We start from the raw sequence: 21,442 nt of genomic DNA, 5'->3' as shown, positions 1-21,442 counted from the left end.
TGTATAAGCGTGTGTATAAGGACAACACAGCATGCACTTGCTTTAGACAGAGGGGAGCATTCTGAAGAGGGAGCGTGTGTATAAGCGTGCATAAAGCATGTATAAGCGTGTGTATAAGGACAACACAGCATGCGCTTGCTTTAGACAGAGGGGAGCATTCTGAAGAGGGAGCGTGTGTATAAGCATGCATAAAGCATGTATAAGCGTGTGTATAAGAACAACACAGCATGCACTTGCTTTAGACAGAGGGGAGCATTCTGAAGAGGGAGCGTGTGTATAAGCATGCATAAAGCATGTATAAGCGTGTGTATAAGGACAACAAAGCATGCACTTGCTTTAGACAGAGGGGAGCATTCTGAAGAGGGAGCGTGTGTATAAGTGTGTATAAAGTATGTATAAGCATGTGTATAAGGACAACACAGCATGCACTTGTTTTAGACAGAGGGGAGCATTCTGAAGAGGGAGCGTGTGTATAAGCGTGCATAAAGCATGTATAAGCATGTGTATAAGGACAACACAGCATGCGCTTGCTTTAGACAGAGGGGAGCATTCTGAAGAGGGAGCGTGTGTATAAGTGTGTATAAAGCATGTATAAGCATGTGTATAAGGACAACACAGCATGCGCTTGCTTTAGACAGAGGGGAGCATTCTGAAGAGGGAGCGTGTGTATAAGCGTGCATAAAGCATGTATAAGCGTGTGTATAAGGACAACACAGCATGCGCTTGCTTTAGACAGAGGGGAGCATTCTGAAGAGGGAGCGTGTGTATAAGCATGCATAAGCGTGTGTATAAGGACAACACAGCATGCACTTGCTTTAGAGAGAGGGGAGCATTCTGAAGAGGGAGCGTGTGTATAAGTGTGTATAAAGCATGTATAAGCATGTGTATAAGGACAACACAGCATCCACTTGTTTTAGACAGAGGGGAGCATTCTGAAGAGGGAGTGTGTGTATAAGCGTGTATAAAGCATGTATGAGCATGTGTATAAGGACAACACAGCATGCGCTTGCTTTAGACAGAGGGGAGCATTCTGAAGAGGGAGCGTGTGTATAAGTGTGTATAAAGCATGTATAAGCATGTGTATAAGGACAACACAGCATGCGCTTGCTTTAGACAGAGGGGAGCATTCTGAAGAGGGAGCGTGTGTATAAGCGTGCATAAAGCATGTATAAGCGTGTGTATAAGGACAACACAGCATGCGCTTGCTTTAGACAGAGGGGAGCATTCTGAAGAGGGAGCGTGTGTATAAGCATGCATAAGCGTGTGTATAAGGACAACACAGCATGCACTTGCTTTAGACAGAGGGGAGCATTCTGAAGAGGGAGCGTGTGTATAACTGTGTATAAAGCATGTATAAGCATGTGTATAAGGACAACACAGCATGCACTTGTTTTAGACAGAGGGGAGCATTCTGAAGAGGGAGTGTGTGTATAAGCGTGTATAAAGCATGTATGAGCATGTGTATAAGGACAACACAGCACGCGCTTGTTTTAGACAGAGGGGAGCATTCTGAAGAGGGAGCGTGTGTATAAGCATGCATAAAGCATGTATAAGCGTGTGTATAAGGACAACACAGCATGCACTTGCTTTAGATAGAGGGGTGCATTCTGAAGAGGGAGCGTGTGTATAAGCGTGTATAAAGCTTGTATAAGCGTGTGTATAAGGACAACACAGCATGCACTTGCTTTAGACAGAGGGGAGCATTCTGAAGAGGGAGCGTGTGTATAAGCATGCATAAAGCATGTATAAGCGTGTGTATAAGGACAACACAGCATGCACTTGCTTTAGATAGAGGGGTGCATTCTGAAGAGGGAGCGTGTGTATAAGCGTGCATAATAAGCGTGTGTATAAGGACAACACAGCATGCACTTGCTTTAGACAGAGGGGAGCATTCTGAAGAGGGAGCGTGTGTATAAGCATGCATAATAAGCGTGTGTATAAGGACAACACAGCATGCGCTTGTTTTAGACAGAGGGGAGCATTCTGAAGAGGGAGCGTGTGTATAAGCGTGCATAAAGCATGTATAAGCGTGTGTATAAGGACAACACAGCATGCGCTTGTTTTAGACAGAGAGGAGCATTCTGAAGAGGGAGCGTGTGTATAAGCGTGTATAAAGCATGTATGAGCATGTGTATAAGGACAACACAGCATGCACTTGCTTTAGACAGAGGGGAGCATTCTGAAGAGGGAGTGTGTGTATAAGCGTGTATAAAGCATGTATGAGCATGTGTATAAGGACAACACAGCACGCGCTTGTTTTAGACAGAGGGGAGCATTCTGAAGAGGGAGCGTGTGTATAAGAGTGTATAAAGCTTGTATAAGCGTGTGTATAAGGACAACACAGCATGCACTTGCTTTAGACAGAGGGAAGCATTCTGAAGAGGGAGCGTGTGTATAAGCGTGCATAAAGCATGTATAAGCGTGTGTATAAGGACAACACAGCATGCGCTTGCTTTAGACAGAGGGGAGCATTCTGAAGAGGGAGCGTGTGTATAAGCGTGCATAAAGCATGTATAAGCGTGTGTATAAGGACAACACAGCATGCGCTTGCTTTAGACAGAGGGGAGCATTCTGAAGAGGGAGCGTGTGTATAAGCATGCATAAGCGTGTGTATAAGGACAACACAGCATGCACTTGCTTTAGACAGAGGGGGCATTCTGAAGAGGGAGCGTGTGTATAACTGTGTATAAAGCATGTATAAGCATGTGTATAAGGACAACACAGCATGCACTTGTTTTAGACAGAGGGGAGCATTCTGAAGAGGGAGTGTGTGTATAAGCGTGTATAAAGCATGTATGAGCATGTGTATAAGGACAACACAGCACGCGCTTGTTTTAGACAGAGGGGAGCATTCTGAAGAGGGAGCGTGTGTATAAGCATGCATAAAGCATGTATAAGCGTGTGTATAAGGACAACACAGCATGCACTTGCTTTAGATAGAGGGGTGCATTCTGAAGAGGGAGCGTGTGTATAAGCGTGTATAAAGCTTGTATAAGCGTGTGTATAAGGACAACACAGCATGCACTTGCTTTAGACAGAGGGGAGCATTCTGAAGAGGGAGCGTGTGTATAAGCATGCATAAAGCATGTATAAGCGTGTGTATAAGGACAACACAGCATGCACTTGCTTTAGATAGAGGGGTGCATTCTGAAGAGGGAGCGTGTGTATAAGCGTGCATAATAAGCGTGTGTATAAGGACAACACAGCATGCACTTGCTTTAGACAGAGGGGAGCATTCTGAAGAGGGAGCGTGTGTATAAGCATGCATAATAAGCGTGTGTATAAGGACAACACAGCATGCGCTTGTTTTAGACAGAGGGGAGCATTCTGAAGAGGGAGCGTGTGTATAAGCGTGCATAAAGCATGTATAAGCGTGTGTATAAGGACAACACAGCATGCGCTTGTTTTAGACAGAGGGGAGCATTCTGAAGAGGGAGCGTGTGTATAAGCGTGTATAAAGCATGTATGAGCATGTGTATAAGGACAACACAGCATGCACTTGCTTTAGACAGAGGGGAGCATTCTGAAGAGGGAGTGTGTGTATAAGCGTGTATAAAGCATGTATGAGCATGTGTATAAGGACAACACAGCACGCGCTTGTTTTAGACAGAGGGGAGCATTCTGAAGAGGGAGCGTGTGTATAAGCGTGTATAAAGCTTGTATAAGCGTGTGTATAAGGACAACACAGCATGCACTTGCTTTAGACAGAGGGAAGCATTCTGAAGAGGGAGCGTGTGTATAAGCGTGCATAAAGCATGTATAAGCGTGTGTATAAGGACAACACAGCATGCGCTTGCTTTAGACAGAGGGGAGCATTCTGAAGAGGGAGCGTGTGTATAAGCATGCATAAAGCATGTATAAGCGTGTGTATAAGGACAACACAGCATGCACTTGCTTTAGACAGAGGGGAGCATTCTGAAGAGGGAGCGTGTGTATAAGCGTGTATAAAGCATGTATGAGCGTGTGTATAAGGACAACACAGCATGCGCTTCCTTTCGACCGAGGGGAGTGTTTTGAAGAGGGGCCGTGTGCGCGCTTGTATAATGGTAATGTGCCTAGGACTGCGGGGGGGGGGGGCACCACCGAGGAGAAGGAGGAGGATGAAAGGAGCACATTGTTCCTCGCAAAATAAGAAAGCGAGCGATGTTCTGAGGTTTTTAGGAGCCACATGCAGGGGGGAGAAGGGAACCAGAAGTGCTTTTTCCTTTTCATCAGCACGGCCGGTGGCAGCCGAGGCCGGCCAAACTCTGTGCCTGTTTGAATCACCCTGCCCAGGCACCCCCGCTCTATGCCCATCCAGCCCTAGAAAGGACCTGTGACCAGCTTTCCTCGAAAGGCGTGGAGAACTGGGGAGAAACCAAGCTTGAGTTAGAGGGAAAGGGAGGATCGTGTGTGCCTTCTTCTTGTCGCTTAAAAACGCTGCAGACAGACCCACCCTCCCCGCATCTTCCCAGAGTATACACATTCGTGTGGCTTTATCGGAGAGCTGGTCAAACGCAATCTGCCCTCCCCACTGCAATTGACCAGGTGTCCATCTGTATGAAGGGATGAATTCACATGTTGTCTTCGTTGTGCTGGAGTGGGGTCCCTTGGAGCCCTCGCATTTAAGTTCTCCCCCCCCACCTTGTCTTGACCTCCCCCTCTTTCCACCGCCTCCTTCTTGGCTCAGGAGCCACGTCTGTGCCTGCGTGTGTTCGGGCTCTGACATGCATGTGCAAATCCCAACTCAAAACAGCAACAAAAGGAGCGAGGGCATGCTGTGTGAAATGGAGGAGGCAGGCCAGCGCAGGCTGGTGGCTCCAGTTTCGGAGGGGCCATGCACCCATACTGGGTTTTGCTCAGGACCAGCCAGAACTCTGGAGATAACCAAAGTGCTGAACCCATTTGGGGGAACTTTGATCGAGGTCAGAACACACCCAAGACCAGCGATGGGAGCGCACAGCTTGGGCACACGACGGCACACACAGCGAAAGGAAAGCGGCACGAAAGCGAAAACGGGGTTCAGGATAAGACGGTATAAAAAGCGGGAAAGGCTGTATAAGGACAGCGCCGCGTGCGCCAACAGCTATCAGCGCCGTACAGTAATGGCAAAAAGCATGAGTGTTGATCCTCCCTGGGGTTTTGCAGGCTTTTCTTAAGAACATAAAGTGAGGCCTGCTGTATCAGACCAAGGGTCCATCTAGTCCAGGATTCTGTTCACTCAGTGGCCAACCAGCTGCCGGTGGGAAACTCACAAGCAAGAGAGGAGCGCAACAGCACCCTCCCACCCATGTTCCCCAGCAACTGGTATACACAGGCATACTGCCTCTGATACTGGAGGTAGCACGTAGCCATCAGGACTAGTAGCCATTGGTAGGCTTCTCCTCCAGGAATTTCTCTAACCCCCTTTGAAAGGCATCCGCGTTGGTGGCCTTCACGATGTCCTGCAGAAGTGAGTTCCACAGCTTAACTCTGCACTGCACGAAGAAGTCCTTCCTTTGATCTGTCCTAACTTTCCCACCTTCATGGGATGACCCCGAGTTCTAGTATTGTGAGAGAGGGAGAAAAATGTCTTCTTCGCCCGGAAGGGGCTGTTGAGACTTCGGGCCTTCAGGGCGGGGAGGGGGAAAGCGGCGAGATGGGGGGCTCCTGGAGGGGCACCAAATGGGCCAGTCACCTCCCCACCCCATGAAAAACGTATTCCCTGCCCTTTGCTGCCTTCCCCCCACCCCACTCACCCCCCGCCCCAGGGCTCCCCCCTCCCCAGGCATTTTCCTCCCATCCCCATCATTTCTATATTGAGTTTTACGGATGCAGTTTAGAGCCCGCCGAGGCACGCACACCCCAGGCGGCGTACAAAGTTGAAAACAATGTAACAAACAACCCAACCATAAAAACAGCACAGAAGGGTCAACACACGGGAACAGGAGTCCCCGAAAGAGAAGGAGACGAGTCTTTAATCCCCGCTTCGGGCGCAACCCTCTGCATGTTTGGACAGCCACGAGTCCTACAACTCCCAGCATGCCCCAGCCAGCAAAGCTGGCTGGGGCATGCTGGGAGTTGTAGGACTCGTGGCTGTCCAAACATGCAGAGGGTTGCGCCCCCAAAAACCTTCAGGGAGGTCCGCAGGCGCATTTCACCCGGCAGCTCATTCCGCAGCATCATCCCGGGACCCCGATGCGCTCGGCACTCACCGGCTCCCAACTGGGCCCCCGCGGGGCTGGGGGCGTCCCTGGACTTCAGCCCCGCAGTCCGGCCCGAGCCGCCCCACCCTGGGCGCTCACCAGCAGCCTGGCGGGGCAGGAGGGGCTCCGGATCCGACCCACGGGGAGAGGGAGGGGCGGGAAGCCAGGGGTAGAGACAGACCCCCGCCCGCGTTCCCAGAGACACAAAGGGGTGGGAGATGGAGGAGGGACTTCCTCTCCCCCCCCTTCCCATCCCATCCCATCCCTTGGGGAAGCTGGGAAGGATCCGGTGAATCCAAAGGGGGAGGAGGGACCGGGGGTGGGGGGCTGAGATGTTGGGCTCCCTTGCCCCCTCCCCTTCCCATCCCATCCCTTGGGGGAGCTGGGAAGGATCCGGTGAATCCAAAGGGGGAGGAGGGACCGGGGGTGGGGGGCTGAGATGTTGGGCTCCCTTGCCCCCTCCCCTTCCCATCCCATTCCTTGGGGGAACTGGGAAGGGGTGGGGGAGATGTGGGGGGGGGGGCTTGCTCTGAGCTGTGCATGCAGATTCCCTCCCCAGCATCTCCACCTGCTAGAAGGATGGCAGAAAAAGAAAGCAAATTGGTAGAAAGATGGTCTCTTCTTGGAGTATATTATACCGGAGCAATTTATTTAGTGCATTTCCACCCTCTCCCTTCTCGCAGGAGCTCTGGGCGATGTGCAGGGTTCTCCCCCCGCCCCTTCCCTCCAGATGTGATTCACAGAATCATGGAATAGTAGGGTTGGAAGGGGCCTACGAGGCCATCGAGTCCAACCCCCTGCGCAAGGCAGGAATCCAAGTCAGAGCATCCCTGACAGGTGGCTGTCCAGCCTCGTTTTGATTCTCACAACAACCCTGTGAGGTAGGCTAGCGTCAGAGAGAATGACTGGGCCCCAATCATCCAGGGAACTTCGCGGCTGAGTGGAGGCTTTCCATCTGGGTCTCCCTGGCCTTAGTCCAAAGTATAGTATTTATTTTTAAAAATCTAAACAGCCTCTAGATTTATTATTACTATTTGCTAATAGTAAATAGCAATTTACTATTTGGGGACAGGACCAAAAAACATGCTGTATGCTAGCTGCACTGGGGCCACATCTTCAGCTTTTACTAAGCCTGAATGGTGTTCAGTACCATCAGAAGAGTAATTTATAAAGGTTCTCTTTACAATTCCTACCAAGCGTGCTCTTTGGGTCATGGGTTCTAATCCAGTCCCAAACATCTGGAGTAATTGGTCTTCCTAAATCATATTCTCGTTTCAGCAGGTAGATATTCCTTAACATATTAAGGTTAACTGTAATTTTATAAAGTTGACACAAATCCGATGCCTGTTTAGACAGAAAAAAGTCCTACACCTCCCAGCATTCCCAAGCCAGCATGGAGGGCTGGGGAATGCTGGGAGTTGTAGGACTTCTTTCTGCCTAAACACACATAGGATTACACCCTTAAGAGGGGGCTTATTTATTTATTTATTTATTTCATTTCTATACCGCCCAATAGCCGAAGCTCTCTGGGTGGTATGTACCCTATTTGATATTATTGCTTCAAAGCTAGAGCAATCACTTAGTGACCCACATTTAGATATCAAATTAGATATGATATGTCTCATTTGCAAATATTGGAAAACTGAGATTTTCCAATATTTGAGATTTTCCAAAACTATTCTATGATTTGATTCTGTTCTATTTCCCCAGAATATCTTGATAACTTTTAACGACCGTTTAAAAACAGACTTCTAAGTCCTATTAGATCATGTTTCTTCCCAAAATTCATATGACCCAATACTGTTCTCTATAATTAATAGCGATAAGAGCTCAAGAGTCCCAGGCTCAGTTTATTCTTGTATAATACAGTAATATAAATTGCTAATACAGAGGTTTGCCCTTAAAACTTCTGTATATTTTTTATTACAGAACCAGAGTGTATTCTCAATAGTGGTTGTTAAATTATTCTTTTCTTGTTCCTTTATCTGGTATAAACCATGATTTTAACATAGGTAGCATAGAAGCAACGTAATAGCATAAACTTCCTGAATTTGTAGGTTGGTATAACACTTGAGCATTAACTCTAGCCCTTTTTCTTGCCCAAATAAGATATGATATTAATGTTTGCCATGCATTAAGTAGTGTTGTGTTCACTTGCAATGGAATATTGAAAAATAAAAAAGTATTCTTGGTATACATTCATTTTAATTGTTGATATTTTCCTGGCCCAAGACATCTTCTTCCGTGATCATTTTCAAGATCAATCTTGATTTCTTGTAACAATGTATTATGGTTACAAGCTGTGCAGTCTTCCAAGTTAGGTGTGATCCATGAACCAAAATATTTGATCGGGGAATCTCTCAGTGGGACTGAATATATTTTAGCTATACGGTCCTTCTCTCTCTTTTCTAAATTAATACCTGTCCATTCTGATTTATGTAGATTGATTTTATAACCTGATACTTGACCAAAGTTTTTCAGCAAATCCAAAAGCTCCCTGAACCCTGTTGCAGGATCCTGTAATATCAGTTCAATATCATGTGGGCATCAATTAATTTTACACTCTTCTTTTCCAAAAGCCATTCCCATTTTGCCTTTGTCAGGATAATTTCAGCGAGAGGTTTCGTTGATAACACAAAAAGGAGGGGAGAGAGTAGATATCCCTGATGGGTGCCTTTGAGCGTGGTAAAACCCTGGCTCCCACCATTCAAGGTGATGAGAAACGATTTCTTGCGTTGACTAGTACTGAAAGACAGCAGCTTCTATTCCTTCAGAGCAGACACAGGATTGCAATGTGCATTTTCACCACCAGAAATCATACCCCACCCCTTCAGAGACATTGTCAGGGCTGCTTACAATAAAATACTGAACATATCCTAAAATAGCTGGAAATAAGCTAAAACTAGCAAATCTATAGCAGCGGGATATACTATTTGTCAATAAAAAGGCACTAGAAGAATCCACAAAGTCTCCACTGTTCACGGATATGTGTGTGTGTGTATTGCTTTCTAGTAACGAAGTAAAAAAAAGACCATCTTGGACACACTGAGTTTCTTTTGTCTTAACTCTTGTGCACCGTGTTGTGCGACCCATTGCACATAACTCTTGTGCAGTTGCTGGTACAACTGCTTGCACAACCAGTTCCACAAGTGTAATGGGCAACCATATAATGGTACAACAGAAAGATTCAGCGGAGCTCTGCTAGTGCGATTTGAGTTTGCAGAATGACACCGTTGGAGACTGCCCATTAAGTGTGCTGTGGCTTACCTCTGGGCAAGCCTCATTGTGGTTCTAACCTCAATTGGCTAAAAGGAAAGTTGCTTTAAAATATTCTGCCCGTGGCAGGGGGTTGGACTAGATGAACTTCAGGGTCCCTTCCAACTCTGTCCTTCTATCTGGATGGTCCATGTGGATGTATCTATTCCGGCGAACAGAGAATGAATACAGGATTTAGGTCCACCGCTGACAGCCACTGAGCCTCAAGGGAGTGGTGAAGCTTGAACTAACCACACTGTACAATATATGTTTGGCTTAAATAATGCATTCGTTAAGGACGTGGCCTTGACAGCTGTAATTTCCCCACATTTTGGCGCTCGAGTGAACATGGAAAGCCTTTAACACAACATGTTAAACTGAAAGTTTTTTTGTTTATTGAATTTCATTACATTTTGAAAAGGGTACGCCTACAGTGCTCTGATAAGGGAAAAATAGCCTGAAAATGAGAAACTCAAAGGAGAAGTGCCGGGAGAGAATCCACAGCCATAATAGCAATGATAATAAAAGTAAGGATTAAAATGATACATGACATTCTCAAAGGCACGGAGAAAAGCAGCCTTTGGAACATAGGAACAAGTTCTGAAAGCATGCAAAAATCCACGCCGTTATGCATCCATCACGAAGCATCCACCAGAGTGGGCCTACTCAGAAGCAGCACAGTTCAAAATTCCAGGTGATGCATATCTAGGATTCAGTACAACCTTATTTACTGTTAGGGGCAATTTAACTGGTATGAGTTTGGTTAAGTTTATAACTCTTCTCTGTTATCATTTGTATTTACGAATCCATGTAAGATGAATTGTTTTTCTTGGTTCATCTACTGGGAGTTCCCCCTGTAACTGCAAAAGAATAATAATAACAATTTAAAAAATGTCTATCCCTCCCCACCCTTTTAATACATATGCATTACTCAAGCAGCTTACAACAATTTTAATATACAATATTTTTAAAAATTGGCTAAGACCAGGGAGACCCAGCTCCAAACTCCCACTCAGCCATACATTTCGCTGGAATATCTGGGGCCACCGCGCAAAAACATGGGTCTTTTGAAGGGACCCCAAATGGGCCAGTCCCTGAAGTTCACTGGGTGCTCCTGGGCCAGTAATTGTCTCTCACATGAACCTACCTCACAGGGTTGTTGTGAGGATCACATATGGAGGGGAGAGAGGAGAACCCTGCACAGCACCCAGAGCTCCTGCGGGAAAGGAGAGGGTAGAAATGTACTACATAAAATGTTTCATTTCAATATGCGCCAAGAAATGGCCATCTTTCTATCAACACGCTTTCTGTTAATATACTTTTTAGCTGGATAAGATGATGGGGAAAGAGTCTTTATGCAAAGCTCTAAGCCAGCTCCCCATCACTGGTGGTGCCCCGGCTTCCAACATCCCACCCCCCAGGTCCCTCCTCCCCATTAGCATCCACCGGATCCTTCCCAGCTTCCCAAGGAATGGGATGGAGAGCCAGTGTGGCGTAGTGGCGAGAGTGTTGGACTGGGAGCCGAGAGATTCGGGTTCTAGTCCCCACTCGGCCATGGGAACCTCACTGGGTGACTTTGGGCCAGTCACAGACTCTCAGCTCAACCTACCTCACAGGGTTGTTGTTGTGAGGATGAAATGGGAACCCCACTGGGTGACTCTGGGCCAGTCACAGACCCTCAGCTCAACTTACCTCACAGGGTTGTTGTTGTGAGGATAAAATGGGAACCTCACTGGATGACTCTGGGCCAGTCACAGACCCTCAGCTCAACCTACCTCACAGGGTTGTTGCTGTGAGGATAAAATGGGAACCTCACTGGGTGAGTTTGGGCCAGTCACAGACTCTCAGCTCAACCTACCTCACAGGGTTGTTGTGAGGATGAAATGGGAACCTCACTGGGTGACTTTGGGCCAGTCACAGACTCTCAGCTCAACCTACCTCACAGGGTTGTTGTTGTGAGGATAAAATGGAGAGGAGGATTATCTATGCTGCCTTGAGTTCCTTGGAGGAAAAAAGGTGGGATATAAATGCAATAAATAAATCAATAAAAGTGGGCCAGGGAGGAGAGAAAGGGGACAGTGTAAGTGTTGCAGGACAGAACAGAATGGGCCAGAATGGCCCCTTTATTAAACCCCCCCCCCAAATGTCCAATATAGAGGTATGTATCAGAGGCACTTGAGAACAATCTTTTAGGGCTAATACCCTTGCAATATTATATTATTATATTATTATTATTATTAACCCCACAATGCTCAGCACACAGAATGGAATGGCCCTGAGCAGCGGCTTCCAAAAGAGCCAAATCAACCAAACACACCAGTCCTGCGTCACTGCATTGCAGGGATGCAAGAAGCCCCGAAACGTCCGTGCAAGCCATGTTCCGGTACCTGTTCCGGGCCACAGTCCGTATCCCCCAAACTCACCAGTCACACGTTACTTTGAGGGACTGATGGGGTAAGCCACAAAACGTCCACGGAAACAGCGCCTTCGTCCCCTCTCTCCCCACGTGGGCGCGATCTGCAGCCCCTCCTTGCCTGCAAGACAGCTGGGAAGTGCCCAAGGTGGGGTGGCTCGGGCCGGGCTTCGGGGCTGAAGTCCAGGGACCCCCAGCCCTGGGAGGCCCCCAAATGAGAGCTGGTGAGTGCAAAGTGCTTTGGGATGATGGAAGTGGGAGGAAAAAGTCGGGAGGGAAGCCCAGCTGGGGGGAAGAGAGGCAGCAAAGGACAGGGGGCAAATCAACCTCTAGAAAGATGTTGGCAGAGAAGCAAGGAGATCCTTCAAGTCCTGTTGGCAGTGGAGATGGAGAAGAGAGCGAAGATGGATGAGCAAGACTTCGCTGGCCCCGAGGAGGGAAAAGCCCCTCAAATCATCCAGGAAGGGAGCAGTGCAGAGGCCTGGGAAAGAGGAGCGCAGGAGAACCTGGCGGAGAGCAGCACCAGCTCAGACGCAGAGCGCTTTCGCTTCAGGGGGTTCTGCTACCGGGAGGCCGAGGGGCCCCGAGAGGCCTGCAGCCGACTCCACCACCTTTGCCGTCAGTGGCTGAAGCCAGAAAGGCGCACGAAAGCTCAGATGCTGGACCTGGTGGTCCTGGAGCAGTTCCTGGCCGTCCTGCCCCCGGAGATGGAGAGCTGGGTCAGGGAGTGTGGAGTGGAGACCAGTTCCCAGGCGGTGGCCCTGGCGGAAGGGTTCCTCCTCAGCCAGGCAGAGGACAAGGAGAATAAGCAGGTGAGAGGATTTCATCCTGATCGCTCCAAAGGAGCGTGGTCTTAACAATCTTCACAGTATCCCAACTTTTTCAGGCTGTCAATCAAAGCAGTGATGTCCCAATCTCGCCCTCCACCTCTGACCACCCCATAGGCTCCAAATGTGTGTAGCAGGCCCCCTTTAGGGGATCACAAGACACCCAAAAAAGACTGAAATTCCAGGGAAGGAGGGAACCCTTCTTCCATCAGCGGCCCACTTGTCCCAGCACAACAGGATTAGTGGTTAAAAGCACCATACTTCTGTGCTTACAGCAGCTCAGTGTCAGGGAACTTCTGGGAGCTTCTTTCTCTCCTCCCAGTTGGTTTTAGGGGGAGTTTTGGATACATTTTTCTTGTCCTGTTCTGATCCTCAGGATACGTTTTTGGCCCAAATCCTTATGTGCTCACCTGCGAAAGGGCTGGGTGCAGGGCATAGTAAACAGAATAACTTTAGAAGGGGACCTGAATGAAAATAGATTGGCAAATACTGCTGTTGGCCTTTTCCTGTCCCAGTTCTTGCCTGATCCCTTTTACCCCCTTCACTGCCTGGGCTCCTCGTTCCTTCTCCAGGTGGAGGGGATTTCAGCCAAAGCAGCCACGGACTTCCCTGAGGCAGAGAAGGCCCCCTCGGACACCACACAGAGGCCGCTGGTCAGATGGACCTGGCAGGAGGGTGACGGAGGTCCCAGCTTCCTGGGTGAGGATTAGTGGGGCAGATTTCAGCATGGGGAGGAGGCGCTTCTCTCTAATGTATTCGGAACTGTGGTGTTTAAATAGATTCAACTTTATGGAAATAAAAGCCAGCATTTTGAATTATTCCTCAACACCATGTCGAAAGAACTTTGATTCCACTCAAGGAACTAAGAGGCAAACGGCTTATGAAGTATGAAATATCTTCCCACCTTTGTCTTCCACACAGGCAATGGAACGCCCTGCAGAGAGAGTGAGTGGACACCGGCGGCTCCTTCTAGGCCCTCTTCGCTTTATGGAGGAGTGGAAATGGCTTCTCGGCATCCAGAACAGGTAGGGGAGGCCGGGGTGCATCTGTCCCTGCACATCTCTCTGGCCCTGGATGAATCTGACCCTGTCCCTTTGCTTCTGTCCGAGATGGATGCCAGGAAGGCTTTGAAAGTCACTCATGAAGCTCTGGATCCTGCAAATGAACCTGCAGCCACTTTACCTTTATTGTCTTCATGGATAGCTACATTATGTGTAAGGAGAACATGATTTCTTCCCCTTCTTTCAGGGTCCAGTGTCCTTTGAGGAGGTGGCTGTGCATTTCACAGAGGAGGAGCGGGCCCTGCTGGATCCAGGCCAGAGGGCTCTCCACAGGGATGTCACGGGGGAGAATTATGGGAACCTGGCTTCTCTGGGTAAGGGATGGGGCCCTCTGGGTAGGGGTTCCCTTTTGCCTTGTGGACAGATCCTGGAAGGGGGAACTGAGGCTGTTCTTTGGCTGTATCAGAGCATTCTGAGGATGTCATGGAGGATAACAGTCCCATCCTGCTTTTGACCTTGTTTTAGCTGGTACAGGGGGGAGAGGCTTCAAACACTCTAATTATTTGTTATTGTGGGAAGTGCCAGAAGTAATGTTGCTATTTCTGCTCCCTTTAAAAGGCCTTCCAGTTCCCAGATTGGACCTCATCTCCTATCAGGAAAAAACTGGGGAAGATAAATTTCTTGGCACCTCCAAGGAAGGAGAGATATCAGCAGGTACGTGCTTCGGTCTGGTGGGCCTCTTTGTCAGGTCTGTCAGGCTCTGCATTCTCCTGGCAGATCTGTCTTCTGACTAAATGTCACCTCCTTGACACTTGAGTCATCACGCAGAGAAAGAGCCAAGGGAATAGGTGGAGGGGATTCTGTCACATCGGAAGCAGCTTACTTGTAGTGTGTATGTGGGGGAAACGTCTCTAGAGCACTAGGGTTTAAAGACAATGCCAACCGATTTCCCAATATTATCTACTCAGACAGGGAGTGATCATCTGAGGTCACTCAGATGACCTCAGAGCCTTTCCAACTCTGCTCTTTCAACGCCTCCATGCGGAGATGTCAGGGCCTGAACCTGTGACCTTGGGCATGCAAAGCATTGCATCTCCTTAAACAGGTGCCCTGCTCACCGGTTTGGTGGGTTCCCAGGTGTTGGGAACTTTGGCAGCCCTGGCCAGACTGTCAGCCCTGGCCTAACTGATCTGTGGGTCTTCCCTATTCTCTTGAGTCTGATTCTAAATTGTGCAATAAGAAGTTCGTGATCTGAACTACAATCGGCTCCAGGTCTTGTTTTTACCAACTGCATAGATGTCCGCCACCTTTGGCTGCGAAGGATGTAGTCAATCTGATTTTGGTGTCGACCGTCTGGTGAAGTCCATGTATAAAGTCTTCTCTTAGGTTGTTGGATGAGAGTGTTTGTTATGCACAGTGAGTTGTCTTGGCAAAATTCTATCAGCCTATGTCCTGCTTCATTTTGTTCTCCCAGACTATGCTTACCTGTAATTCCACGTGTCGTTTGACTACCCACCTTAGCATTCCAGTCTCCTGTAATGAAAATTACATCTTTTTTTGGTGTACTATCCAGGCGGTGCTGCAGATCCTCATAGAACTGATCTACTTCTGCTTCTTCAGCATCTGTGTTTGGGGTGCATATTTGGATCACTGTGATGTTAAATGGCTTACCCTGAATTCGAATTGAGATAATTCTGTCAGTTTTTGGATTGTATCCAAGCACTGCTTTAGCCACTTTATTATTCATTATGAAGGCTACTCCATTTCTTCTGTGGTCCTCTTGTCCACAGTAGTAGATCTGGTGGTCATTTGATGTGAAGTGGCCCTTTCCAGTCCATTTCAGTTCACTGACACCCAAAATGTCTATCTTTAATCTTGACATCTCCCCAATAACCACATCCAATTGGCCCTGGCTCATAGATCTTACATTCCAGGTTCCTATGGTGTGTTGATCATTAGAACATCGGATTCGTCGTTCACCACCAGCACCATTGGCTGCTAGCCGTCCTTTCGGCTTGGAGCTAGCTGCGTCATCACATCTGGGGCTAGTTGAACTTATCCTCTGTTCCTCCCCAGTAGCATTTTGACCATCTTCCGGCCTGGGAGTCCCATCTTCTGATGGTATACCGACATATCTCTGGTTGTACTGATCCATTTAGTTTTCATGGCAAGAATACTGGGGTGGGTTGCCGATTCCTTCCCCAGGGATCGTATTTAGTCTGACCTCTCTGCCATGACCTTCCCATCTTGGGTGTCGCTTCACGGTTTAACTCATGACGTCATTGAGGTGCTCAAGCTCCAGCACCACGACAAGGTAACGATCTCCTTTGCTGGAGATCTCTAGAGTACTAGGGCTTAAAGACAATGCCAATCAATTTCCCAGTATTATCTACTCAGACTGGGAGTGATCATCTGAGGTGGAGACCTTTCCAACTCTGCTCTTTCAATGCCTCCATGCAGAGATGCCAGGGCCCGAACCTGTGACCTTGGGCATGCAAAACATTGCATCTCCTTAAACAGGTGCCCTTCTCCACAGTCCACCAGTTTGGTGGGTTCCCAGGTGTTGGGAACTTTGGCAGCCCTGGCCAGACTGTCCAAACTGGTCCTATTTATTTATTTTTAACGTTGTCAAACAACAAAAGCTTAAAGCAAGAAGGAGCAAGAAGGATACAAATAGTAACACCCTAAAGAGCTACATAATTTAGCACCTTCATTGCAAAGATGGGTCTTCACTTCCTGTCTAAAAGCCGAGAGAGGAGGGCCGATCGTCGTCCTTGAGGCAGCACCTTCCAAGTTCGGGAGCAAGACAGGGGAAAGTCTTTTCTCGCCTGCTCGTCCACCGCACCTCTGCGGGTGAGGGTGCCCTCAAGATCGTGATAACCAGACAGGTCCCTAACGGAACAGGCAGCGCTCTTCGGGGAAGTTGCGAGCGGGTCTTGTGGCAAAGGCACATCAGAACCTCTCTGATCCATCGAGTCCATCAGACGCAGCAGCAAGAAATGTCCTTTAACGCAAACATTTAATAAGGCAGATTGTCCTAGTTACAGCACTGGTGGCCTCTAAACAGAATATTAGACACCGGGGGAATAGCTCATCCGTTAGGAAAATTCTCTCCACCTTCGCTGATGGCATGGGCAGGTAAATAATGCTCCCACAGTTTGTGTCTGCCGAAAGTACGAGGAGAAACAAGGCCCACAGCTGCTCAGTCCCTCTCTGGTGCGTCTCCCTGGTGCCTTTCCTCGAGCAAACACCAAATCCTCCATCTTGGGCAATTCAGTCGTTGAAGCCTTGCACGTAGAGGGGCAATGTAAGAAGAGGGGAAGGTCTCTTCTCTCCGCAGTAAGTTCAGTGGCTCCTGACAAGACTACAGAGGAGCGGAGGTCGGCATTTCCCACGTAAGAAGCTGTTCTTCCCCCGTCTTGCCTTTCTCTCTCCTTCGCTTGAGGTCTCTGATTGTCTCCCAGTGTCTTCTCCAATTCCTCCCCCACTGTCTCCTTCCTGCCCTATTTATCCAGTGGCTGCCGGCTTTCCCTGATATCCTCCTCCTCACCCCCTCCCTCTTCCAGTTACTCCCGTCAATAGGAGCCTTGAGTGGCTGTCGGCTGGTGCTGTTATCCATTTGCTCACAGCTGCCCCACCACAGCCGGTCTCAGTGGGCCCAGTGGTTGGGAGGGGTGCCCTGGTGACACAGTGAGGGGTGTGACGGTCACTGTGAAAGAGATGTTGAGCCCCAAGGCTCCCTGACAGTGGTTAATAGTCTCCTCAGGGGAGGCTCAGTAGAGCAGAGTCAGGCGTGTTCAGAGGCCTCCTGGGATCTGTGTGGGGAAAAGGGGGAAAAGGGGAAAATGGCTCACATTCACATGAGGGGAAAATGGCTCACATTCATCTCAACGTGAGGGGAAGATGGCTCACATTCACTTTGAGGGGAAAATGGCTCACATTCACATCAACTTGGCTGCCGTGGTTCTGACAAACCCGAAGACGGTTGAGGCTAGGGCGCATTCTTCTCATGTTGTTACGGGTATTTTTCAGCTTGTTCAGAGGAAGTGGATGAGCTGATTGGAGAGATGAGGCCTTCCACCTGTGCTCTGGATCTTCTTGAGTAATAAAAGCAGCCAGGATGGGTTTAGGGAGTTCGGAGTTGATTAATTCCACTTGGACAGAGGGCAGGGTCCCCACTGATTGTCTTTGTTAAAGAAACCAAGCCTGGACCCAAGGAATTGTGTTAATTTCCTCCCGGTCTCTAACCTGCCTTGGGGGGCCAAGGCCTGGGAGAGGATAGCGGCCTCTCAGCGCCAGATGGTCTTGGAGGAGACCGGCTATTTGGGTCCCACATTCCCTCCTGGTTTTGTGATGGGGAGAGCCTTGGTTGCCTTTGCAGATGAGGAAGTTCAACCCTCTTGATTTCTTTTGGACCTCTGAGCAGCTTTTGATACCGTCAGCCATCATATCCTATTAAACAGTCTTGCTCAGTTTGGTTACTGATTTTTTCAAATCTCACCTACATCATGAAAGGAATGTTGAGCTGCTGTCTACCTTTTTATTATGAGTTTATTCAATCTTATGAGTCTCCTGAGAGGGTCTGCACATCCAGCAATCCAGAGATGTTTTAAACCCATGCATGCCAGGAGCAAGCCACATTGCTAGCGTGCGCATTTTGATTTCCTCTGCTTGGTTCATCCCTGGTTTGGTTCACGTGATGTCCAGATCCAGAACTCTGCCTTGCCTCTCCCCTGACAAGCCACGCTCATCACCCAGTTTTCGTTTTAGCCGCCAGGAGGAGCCAAGTGAGAGCGATCAATCTACATGCAGTCGCCACACTTGCTCATGGTTTCCCAGAGGTTTTTTTTTTAATAGTTGTTGCTGTGTAATGTGCAAACCATGCCCGTATGTGCTAAAAGGACGCCTATAAATATTGTAATAAAATAAAAAAACTCTCGGTCCCCCTCTGGTTGTCAGTTCTATTGATTACCAGAGGTTATTTAATATACAGTCAGGGCCAGAAATATCGGAACGAGGATAACCGTTTTGGCAGTCGGCCTCTGTACACCACCACATTGAAGTAGAAACGAAACACACCACTGGCTGTACTTCCTGAATAGTTAGTGCCCCACTTTTCTCAAACCCCTTGAATTACAGCTGGAAGTCCTGACTTCGCTCCCATCTGGGTGTGTTTCCTTTCAACTTCAGTGTGGTGCTGTACAGAGGCCAACTGCCAAAACAGTTATCCTTGTTCCTATATTTCTGGCCCTGACTATATCTGGAAGTATTCTTCCTCCCACTACTCTGATAATCAAAATAGCAATTCAGGGGGTTCGTTCTCTTTTTCTTCTTTCAGCTGATGGGAGGGAGAGCAATAAACATGACGTCCACCAGAGAATGAAAAGTGAAGATGAAGAGAAATGGGGAAACACATCTAGCTCTTTTGAAGGGGCTGACGTCAGTGAATGTCCAATACCAGAAGAATCTTTTGAAAGAAACAAAAGGAATATTGACAATGAGGAGAAACTGTGGAAATGCTCAGAGAGTGGAAAGAATTTCACCGAGGAAATAAACCTTACTGAGTGTCAAAGAATTCACACAAGAGGGAAAATGTTTCAGTGCTTGGACAGTGAAAACCAGTTCAGTTGCAACTCTGACCTTAACTTGTATCAAAGAATTCACACACGGGAGGAGCCCTATAAATGCTTAGAGTGTGGGAAGAGATTCCATTATCAAAAAAGCCTTACAATCCATCAAAGAATTCACACAGGGGAGATGCCGTATAAATGCTTAGAGTGTGGAAAGAGATTCTGTTATGGGATAAGCCTTCAATCACATCAAAGCACCCACACTGGGGAGAAACCTTACAAATGTTCAGCATGTGGAAAGAGTTTCAGTCGGAGCTCAGTCCTTAAAAACTATCAAAGAATCCACACAGGGGAGAAGCCCTATAAATGCTTAGAGTGTGGTAAGAGTTTCATTCATCGTGCACAATTGAAATACCATCAAAGAATCCACACAGGGGAGAAGCCATTTGACTGCTGAGAATGTGGGAAGAGATTCCGTTATAGGATACACCTTAAATCACATCAAAACATCCACATGGGGGAGAAGCCCTATAAATGCTCAGAGTGTGGAAAGCAATTCAGTACCAAAGGACAGCTTAACTCGCACAAAAGAATTCACACAGGGGAGAAGCCCTTTAAATGTTCGGAGTGTGGAAACAGCTTCATTGAAAGCACAGCCCTTAAAAGACATGAAAGAAGCCATACAGGGCAGACGCCTCATAAATGCTTAGAGTGTGGAAAGTGCTTCAGTGATAACAGAGCCCTTAAAACCCATCAAAGAATACACACCAGGGAAGAGCCTTATAAATGCTCAGACTGTGGGAAAAGTTTCAGTCAGAGCTCACACCTTAAAATACATTACAGAATCCATACAGGGGAGAAGCCGTATAAATGCTTAGAGTGTGAGAAGAGTTTCCATTGTAGTTCAAAACTTAAAACCCATCAAAGAATCCATACAGGGGAGAAACCTCATCAATGCACTGTATGTGGAAAGAGCTTCACTGTCAGCACTCACCTTAAAAGGCACAAAAGAATCCACACAGGTGAGAAGCCCTATAAATGCTTAGAGTGCGGGAAGAATTTCAGTCGGAGCACAATCCTTAAAACCCATCAAAGAATCCACACAGGTGAGAAGCCCTATAAATGCTTAGAGTGCGGGAAGAATTTCAGTCGGAGCACAATCCTTAAAACCCATCAAAGAATCCACACAGGAGAGAAGCCCTATAAATGCTCAGAGTGTGGAAAGAACTTCGCTGGGAGTTCAGCCTTTAAACTGCATGAAAGAATTCACACAGGGGAGAAGCCTTATAAATGCTTAGACTGTGGAAAAAGTTTCAGCCAGAGCTCACACCTGAAAATACACCACAGAATCCATACAGGGGAGAAACCGTATAAATGCTTCGAATGTGAGAAGAGTTTCCATTGTAGTTCAAAACTTAAAACCCATCACAGAATCCATACAGGGAAAAAGCCCTATAAATGCTCAGAGTGTGGAAAGAGCTTCATTCAGAGCACAGACCTTAAAACCCATCAAAGAATCCACACAGGTGAGAAGCCGTATAGGTGCTTTGAGTGCGGGAAGAGTTTCGGTTGGAGCTCACACCTTAATGCCCATCAGAGAATCCACACAGGTGAGAAGCCGTATAAATGTTTAGAGTGTGGAAAGAGCTTCACTCTCAGTATGTGCCTTAAAAGACATCAAAGAATTCATATCGGAGAGCATCAAAGAAGACACCTAGGGTGGGATCTGTAGATCCTAGCAATGTCAGGGATGCGTGAAGATCCTCAAGTGCAGCCCTGCATTTTAAAAGATTCAAGCCCAGGAGAAAACATGCTCAATTTTTTTAAATGTCCAGTTTAACTTACCTGTGAAAGGCTTCCCGTTTACTCAAGCCCCAATATGCTGGGAAATTACTGCTGGTAAGGGCCACGTCTTGGGTTATTTTGGCAATATCCTATGCTGTGGTCAGTTCCAGATTCACCACTACCCTTGAGCTGGATGGTTGTCAGTGGCAGAGTGTCTGAACACAGTCCCAGATTTGAGCGTTCAGTGGAATAGGCACATGCTTATCAAATTTGCGGATGACACAAAATTGGGTGGGATAGTTAATACCCTGGAAGACACCACACTTTAAGAAGGATGCAGACAAACTGGAGAGGGTTCAGAGGAGGGCAACGAAGATGATCAGGGCACTGGAAACAAAGCCCTATGAAGAGAGACTGAAAGAACTGG

The 21,442-nt window shown here is 47.8% G+C and overlaps 1 protein-coding gene across 1 annotated transcript; it reads left to right on the top strand.

Moving 5' to 3' along the window:
* Positions 1-12,209: 12,209 nt before the first annotated feature.
* LOC146356510 (uncharacterized) lies at positions 12,210-20,962 on the top strand. The gene is given in 5 exon segments (XM_084830157.1): positions 12,210-12,644; positions 13,232-13,358; positions 13,581-13,684; positions 13,908-14,034; positions 18,999-20,962. Coding segments are annotated over 5 exon segments (2,748 nt in total). The 5' UTR covers positions 12,210-12,218.
* The last annotated feature ends 480 nt before the right edge of the window (positions 20,963-21,442 follow it).

The sequence above is a fragment of the Heloderma suspectum genome, chromosome 2, assembly GCF_057233095.1.
Source record: "Heloderma suspectum isolate Gila_16-S chromosome 2, 16-S_ref, whole genome shotgun sequence".
Lineage (NCBI taxonomy): Eukaryota > Metazoa > Chordata > Lepidosauria > Squamata > Helodermatidae > Heloderma > Heloderma suspectum.
The sequence above is the reverse complement of the archived record's forward strand: the minus strand, read 5'-3'. Positions and strand labels throughout refer to the sequence as shown.